Genomic DNA, 7,269 nt, shown 5'->3' on the forward strand with positions numbered 1-7,269 from the left:
CCTTGGGAAAAAAAAAAAAAAAAGAAAGACCCAAAACCATCAAGAGTAACAACAAAACCGAACAAAACCAGTCTCTCTCTCTCTCTTACAGGTCCTCAGAGAATCACTCAGTAAAACGGAGGGGGGGGGCGGGGGGGGGAGCGTTAAAAAAGAAAGAAAAAAAAAGAAAAGAAAAAACCCCAGTAGTTTGGACAGGACAGAGATTTGTGTGACTGGGAAAATCTGCTTTTTTTTCTTTTTTTTTTTCCTTTTTTTTTCTTTTGCTTTGTTTAATCCTTTCACCAGGTCCTACCGTATAGCAAGGTGGAGCAAGACATGGCAGTGCCATAGTCAGAAGTAGAAGAGTTTAGGTGAGACAAACTGGAGACTTGGCTCTGCAGAGAGGAAGGGCTGGCCGAGTGCTGTCCCATGTCTGGAGACTGCCCCGCACTGTTTGTCTGGTGGCTCTGATGCTGTCCGAGGCTGTTGCCATTGGTAGCCACTGTGATCGTCGTAGCTGCCTGCTGCTGATGGCTCTGGATAGCTGCCGTGGGTGTGTTGGAGCCTGCTTGGCAGGGCTTGCCATCCTTTACAAGCACTGGCACCGCCACCCTTCTGGGAGACTGCTGCTGCTGGCAAGAGCCGTTCTCCTGTTGCATCTGCTGCTGCGCAGCCTTGTCTTTGGCCTGGCGTTTCATCTTGTAGCGGTGGTTCTGGAACCAGATTTTGACCTGAGTCGGGGTGAGATGTATCATGCTGGCTAAATGTTCCCTCTCCGGGGCGGAGAGGTATTTCTGCTGCTTGAAACGTCTCTCCAGCTCGTAAACCTGGGCCTGGGAAAAAAGGACCCTCCGTTTCCTCCGCGGCGTGCTCTGGAGCGGGGCCATGCTCTTGCTCACGTCTCCCAGGGAGCCCAGGCTGCCCATGCCGCCCATGTTCATGCCCGAGGACGGCGCCATGAAGCGGGAGACTGCAAGGGAGAAGGCGGCACGTTTTAGGCGGCTCGGCTCGGCCCCAGCGGGGCCCCGCGCTCCCGCGGCCCCCGCCGCCGCTCGCCCCCGGCGGGGCCCCGCAGCCCCCCGCAGCCCAGCCCCGGCCAGGGCCTCGGGGCGCCCCGGCTCCCCAACAACGCCCCGCGTCCCCAGGGCGAGCGGCGGGCAACGGGACCCCCTTCTCGCCCGGCCCAGCCCCGGTGAATAAAGGCGACCGCTCGCCCCTCGCCCTGCCCGGGGCTGACACCCGAGCGCGTACCTGCCGTGACAGCGCGCCGGGAGCGGCCGCGGACAGGGGCTCCGCCGGCGCCGGCCGGGGCGGACTCGCCCGCTCCCCCCCGCGCCTCCCGGGACGCGGCTCCCGCGGCTCCGGCTTCCCCCCTCGCCCGCCCGGTGCCGGGCGGCGCGCAGGCGGACGGGCACCGCCGGCTCCCTCCCGGCCCCCCGGGCCGTGCCGCTCCCGCCCCGCTGGACGGCGAGCCCCGGGCTCCTGCTCCCCGCCACCGCGGGGCTTCCCACCCCCTTCCCCCCGCAACGGCAGCCCCGGGAGGCTGACATGAAACCAGCCGGGGGAGGAGGGACCGGGCACGATCCTCGGGCAGGAGGAGGAATTCGGGGGGCGGGGGGGGGGGGGGCGGCTGGGATTTGGACGGACTTTCGCCCTGGCGCGGAGCCCCCGGCGCCCGGCGCCCGCGGTGCGGCGGGGCAGGTGCGCGGCCACCCCCCGCCGGCCACCCAGCCCCGGGCTGACTTACTTGAGGAGAAGCGGGGGTCCGGGTTGGTGCCGTACCATCCTGTCGCCGAAGCGCTGTTCCGCATGGTGTCCTGGTAAGGCGGGAGCTCGCTCATGTTGCCCAGGTTCCCATTGCAGTAGCCCCCCATCGTAGCATGGGAGAGCTGGGGGACCCCTGCCGCTGTCATATGGTAGGCGGCAGTCACTGTTCCGTTGTGGCCCATGGGGTGCTGCTGCATGGCCGGCTGAGAAACCTGAGACTGTCTGTAGGCTGACAAGGGAGCCCCCAAGTTACTGCCCTCCATGCCCACTTTCTTGTAGCTTTCCTCCAAAGGACTCAAGATGTCAGACACTGAGAAAGGAGTCGTATGCTTTGGGCTCATCGACATGATTCGGCGGCTGGGGAAAAAAAAAAAAAAAAAAAAAGGAAGGGGAGGCAAATCTTTTTTTTTTTTTTTTTTTTTTGCCAAATATTCTGGTGTTGCCTTAACGCCGATCTTGTTGGATGTACACGTAACCGAGTGGACGAAGTCCGCCTTAATTGGATTGAGTGGAGGCTCAGGGCTGCCTTTCGTTTGTTTTAGCCAGACGCCAGGTTTTAGGCTGCCACCAGAGGCGGGGCATAGGCACTAAAGCAACAAGACAATAGAAGCCTACATCTTGCCCAAGATAATTAGCTTACATGCTGATGACAAGGTAAACACCTTTAAGTTTTACTTGTCAGGATTTTTTTTTATGTCTTAAAAAAAGAGAGAGAGAGAGAGCGGGAGAGAGAGGAAAAGAGAGAGAGAGACCCCGTCAGCACAACTCATTTTATTTTTCTCGGGGGTGGCAATATCGTGGACGGGAAAGGGAAGGCAAGGCGAAAAGCCCCCCGTTTGACTGGGTGAAAGGATTTAAAATCAGCTCCCGGGTGGCAAGGCTGTCAGCCCAGCCTTTGTGAGAGCTGGGGAGACGGGTCTGAATGCCGGTGAGCAAAAGGACCGAGTCCCCCTCTCCCCCCACCAAGTGAGTAAGGTCTGGAAGGAGCCCCGCGCCGGGAGGGCAGCTCTCCGGGGGGCAGACGCTTCGCCCTGGGCCACCGCTCCCAGCGCTCCGCGCTGCCGCACCGGCTTCTCAGGTACCCGGGCCGGCTGGTGGCTGAACAGCACTTGGGGTTTAGCATCTCGGGAACCTTCTCTATGTCTGCTAAGACCCCCAGTGCGAGACCCCCAGTGCGAGGATCGTTTCTCTCCCTAAACCCATAAGTTCTGTTCACCTAGGGCTTTTTTTTTTTTCTTTAACCTCAGGGAGAGGTGGAAGATGCAAGTTTGCAAAAACAAGCAGTGATTTAATTGCCCGGGGCGAGAGACTGCTGAAAAATAGGTTAGCGCAAAATGTCGCTCGTTATTCTCAAAGGCAAAGACTGTCACAAGCTCTCGTGGTCCCTCTGAACCTGAAGCTGCTTTCTAAGGTTATTTATACAGCACGGGAGCTGGATGGAGAAGACCTCTCAGGTCATCTGCTACACCACCTTGCCAATGAATTCCCTGCAGTTTCGAATAAACTGCAATTTCTGGCACTTTCGGATCTGTTCTCGGATCCGGTGTGGAGACAAAAGCGAGCCCATTCACAGCCACACACACACGTACATGCAGCCAGCAGCTAATGTCACTCGGGTCTTTGAAGAAATCTCCCAAGTTGTCCAGTGTCTCCAAAGCTTATATTTCGGGGTGTTCCCGGGTGGACGGAGGAGAGAAACCTCCCCTGAGTGTTTCACACCCCGGCCTACGGCCCTGGCAAACTCAATTTAATACAGCGATTACCTGAATATTAAGAAAATTACAGCGAAGGTACAGTTAACCCAGTGACTTTGAAGTGTCAAGTAACTATTTAGTAATTGCACTTGTAAATATGTTTGTGCTCGGCTGGTTCGTGCTTAAAAATGCAAAAGTGCACTTGCTACCCGGGAATAACTAAATATCTTTGTCTAAAGTGGCAGCATAAATAGCCGGGCGCTTTGTGACTGTGCTTGATATTAGTACATAAGGATCATTTTGCTTCAATTGGGAGGCTCTCATTCACTAGGCAAGAAACCGTTTAGGAGAAAGTAGGTTCCCGTATGAGAGTTAACATCCTTCAAGTGTAAGCCTCAGCCTTGATTACACTTTAGAGCTCTGCAAGAGGTGAGCTTTTCCACACAAATATAATCGGGGGAACTTTCCCTCAATCAGGCCTCCAGCTCTCCTACATCATCTCAGCTGCCTCTTTCGGCACCAGCTCCCTCAAGGCTGAATACCCCGAGGTGGGCTTGTTGTGAGTCTGCTGGGTCACCAAACGCAGGGAAGGGCGACTGCTTTTACCTCTTTTCTTGCCTCTTTTCTTTCCAGATCTTTAGATCTTGTATTTCCAGATCCCTGGAACATCTCTCTCCCCCTCCCCGCTCCCTCCCCCCCCCCCCCCCCCCCTTCCTGCGCGTGTTTTTCAGTACGGTCTTTCGTTTTGTTCCTACAGAGAGAGACACTCGACCTTGCCTTGGTGGTTTGGTGTTCCCCCCCCGGATTTCTCGGGCACATCAGCTCCATGCCTGTTTTATTAGCCTTAGAAAGGAGGGAGTGGATGGAGGCAAAAAAAAATTAAACACCACCGGCTCCACCAGAACGACGCTGCGGTCGGCTCAAATCAGAGACGACCGACGGCGACTGACCGCGCAATTTGTGGGGCAGGAGCAGCGACCCCGTTTCTCCCCAGCAGTGCGAGGTGGGGCAGCTGGGGAGGCCCCAGCGCCGGCCCCGGCCCCGGGGAGCGGGGAGCGGGGAGCGGGGGCGGAGGAGGTGCCCCGCCGCCCGCCTGCGCCGGCCCGGGCGCGCCGCCGGAACGACCCCTGCCACCGCCGGAACGACCCCTGCCACCGCCGGCTGCGGCTGGGCGAGCTTATTTATCCTCCCGCTCGAATGAGCGCAGGTTAAATCGCCTGCGAAACACTGCTCAGCTAGATTAGCCCGAGCGAGTCCAGCCTTGACTCTGCGCGGGGTCTTGCAACGGGAAGTTAATGCGAGAGCTCTTCGTTCCCCCTTCGCCGGGGAGCGGGCTGAAACTCGTTGTAGGTCTGACCTCTTATTTAGAAATACACCGACGCGCGTCCAGGCACGGCTACATCCCGCAAGGTCCCGACAGCACTTTTTAGCCCCGCTAGATCGACCTAGTGAAAAGGAAGCAGGTCAGCCTCTGCTCCTCCTTTCCCGCCCCGCATGAACTATAACCGCGGGCAAGCGGCGAGAAAGCTTCTTCGCCGCTGCCCTGTCCCGGCCGCTCACCCTTTTCTTGAAAGAAAACCCTCCGCCCAGGCTGCGCCTGCCAGAGCTGGCTTCCCGCAGCCCCCGGGGAGGGTGGCCGCCCCGACGGGGTCCTGCCTGGGCTGCCACTAGTGATGTGTTCGTTTACCTGGTGATGCTGCTTAGTAAAACGCTCGAGTTAAAAGGAAATGCTAAGGAGGAGAGCAGGGAAGATGAGATGCGTTTTGCCTGGTGGAAGCATTTTCATGAGAAAGGCACGGTCTTCACCCCGTGTTTGCAGAATGCGGCTACACGGACGTCCCTTCAATAGCTTCTGACCCCACACAATCCGTTTGATAACACTCGAGAGGTGGAAGAATGGGAGACTTTGTCAATCAAATGGTGCCAATCCCAATGGAAACGGTGCCACCAAGACGGCAGCGCGTTTCCTCATCAACTGGATTGCGGGGGCTGGGAACTCAAGGATCAGCTTTTGAAAGTGCGCACAGGGCTCTCCAAAGACAACAATGTCTTTTTTATACGAGCTGCTGTGCCTCCCCAAGGGGAATCAAATGTGCTCGGCCAGCCCGAGCCGCCGAAGGGCTACAGCTCTGCCTTGCCACCCCTTTCTCCGGGCAGGAGCCGCGGAGGGGGAGGAGGGCATTTCTGCCTGGTCCGGCGCCTCACTCGGCTCCTTGCCCCAAATTGCCTTTCCCCACCTTCAGGCACTTTCAGCTCTGCGGTGGCTCCGCGCCGTTCCTCCGCAAGCGGAGCCCACGCAGGAGCGCGGCCCCGCTTCAGCGCAGCGCTTAAGCATGTGCTTAGGTGTGACCGGCCGACTAGGCTGGCCGAAACCCCCGGGACTCGGAGGGGAGAGGGGAAGGGTCCCACGCAACCCGCAGGCAAATTCTTTCTCAACAAGAGAGACACTTTCTAGGCGTAACTTTTTGATACAAAGGCAGGAGGTGCTCCGTGCTTCCCGTGGGCCGGCTCACGGGTGCGTGTCTGGCTGCGCCTAGCCACCGGCACACGAAGCACCCCCTGCCCAGCCCTGCCGCCCCCGCTCCCAGCGCCGAGGGGGCGGCCCTGCCCTGTCCGCAGCCCTGCCCGCAGCCCTGCAGCCTGCCCTGCCGCGGGAGCGGGGCTCGGCGGACTCTGCGACGGGGCCAGCCGCTCCTAGAGGAGTCTGAGTTAAAGAGGGGCAAGAGCAGAGCTGGGACAGAACTCTTTCTTCTCTCCTGGTCATCATCACAACTCTAACACATCCACAGAGGGATTTAAATTACCCTCCCAAAGCCCTGCGCCTGGAAAAGGGGCACCACCGAGGCAGCTTGCTGCAACTCTCCCCTCGCCACCCACCCTCAGCGAGCTCATAGAAACTTCATCACCGGTTTCTTGTGCATGTCGGTGTAATACAGCCCCTCTCCCCCTAGCCCCCCCACAATGGAAGATGTGCCCAGGACACCGTGCCCAGCGCCCACGCCGGGAGGGAGGGAGCGGAGCGGAGGTTTCCGCAGTGACCGCGTAGGGCGGACCCGTGTCGCTGTCACTGCCGGCCGCGGGCAGGGCGCTGGGAGCCGCTCCCCGCCTGGAAAGCACATGCTTGGGCGTGTAAGGCAGGAGTCCTACCCAGAGACGCTCCCTGCGAGCGCTCCCTAGGCACAGAGCTCTCGGGGGGAAAAAACTCTTGCTGTGGCTCACGGGGACAATTCCCCGCCGTGGGAAAGCCCCCCTGCCCTGGTTATCTCCTTAGGGTGGGAGAAACCCCGCAGTACACCGGGCGACATCTCTTCCCCCGGCGTGGGAATCTAGGAAAACAAGCAAAACCACCACAGGCTAAAGCGAAAATCCTCACCCCTCCGCAGCGCACGCACAGTTGCTCCTCCAGCTGCTCAGGGCGTGGAGCATCTCGCATCTGGGGTTCTCGGGCCCCCTCGCCACCGGTCCCCGGCGGCCCCACTCGCAAGGCTCTGCCCGAGGGCCGCGCTGCCTCCTCGCAGCTCTTGTCCCTCCTTCCCCAGTTCCTGGCGCACGGCTGAGCCCTCCTGCCCTAATCCTCCGACCCCCCCGTCTTTTCCTTTGCCGGGCCGTTCCCGGCCAAGAGGGCCAGGGTGGGGCCAGGTACGGGGTGCCCGGGCAGGGCTGCGGGAGCCGCCGTGCCAGGGCGGGGGCGGCGGGGCCCCGGGGCACGCCTCGGCCCGGCGGCCGCACCGCGCCCCTCCGCGGCTGCCCCGCGTGGGGACCCGGGGGAAAGGGCTGTTGGACAGCCTGGGGTGGATAGCAGCAGCACCCGCGCCGATGTCTGAACTGT

General features: G+C 59.9%; 1 protein-coding gene across 1 annotated transcript; it reads right to left on the reverse strand.

Moving 5' to 3' along the window:
* Positions 1-278: 278 nt before the first annotated feature.
* On the reverse strand, positions 279-6,866 carry NKX2-1 (NK2 homeobox 1). Its single transcript, XM_075501518.1, has 3 exons — positions 6,814-6,866; positions 1,727-2,103; positions 279-949 (listed from the first exon to the last, which is right to left on the reverse strand). The coding sequence occupies exons 1-3, from the start codon at positions 6,864-6,866 to the stop codon at positions 279-281; spliced, it is 1,101 nt and encodes a 366-aa protein (XP_075357633.1).
* Positions 6,867-7,269: the final 403 nt, after the last annotated feature.

The sequence above is a fragment of the Mycteria americana genome, chromosome 5 (assembly GCF_035582795.1).
Source record: "Mycteria americana isolate JAX WOST 10 ecotype Jacksonville Zoo and Gardens chromosome 5, USCA_MyAme_1.0, whole genome shotgun sequence".
In the NCBI taxonomy this organism is placed as follows: domain Eukaryota; kingdom Metazoa; phylum Chordata; class Aves; order Ciconiiformes; family Ciconiidae; genus Mycteria; species Mycteria americana.

Excerpts from the sequence above, each read along its gene's own strand:
- NKX2-1 (XM_075501518.1), bottom strand. The coding sequence starts at position 6,866 with ATGCTCCACGCCCTGAGCAGCTGGAGGAGCAACTGTGCGTGCGCTGCG. Across the intron at positions 2,104-6,813 it reads TGTGCGTGCGCTGCGGAGGG|CCGCCGAATCATGTCGATGA; the intron begins GTGAGGATTTTC and ends TTTTTTCCCCAG. Across the intron at positions 950-1,726 it reads GGACCCCCGCTTCTCCTCAA|TCTCCCGCTTCATGGCGCCG; the intron begins GTAAGTCAGCCC and ends TCTCCCTTGCAG.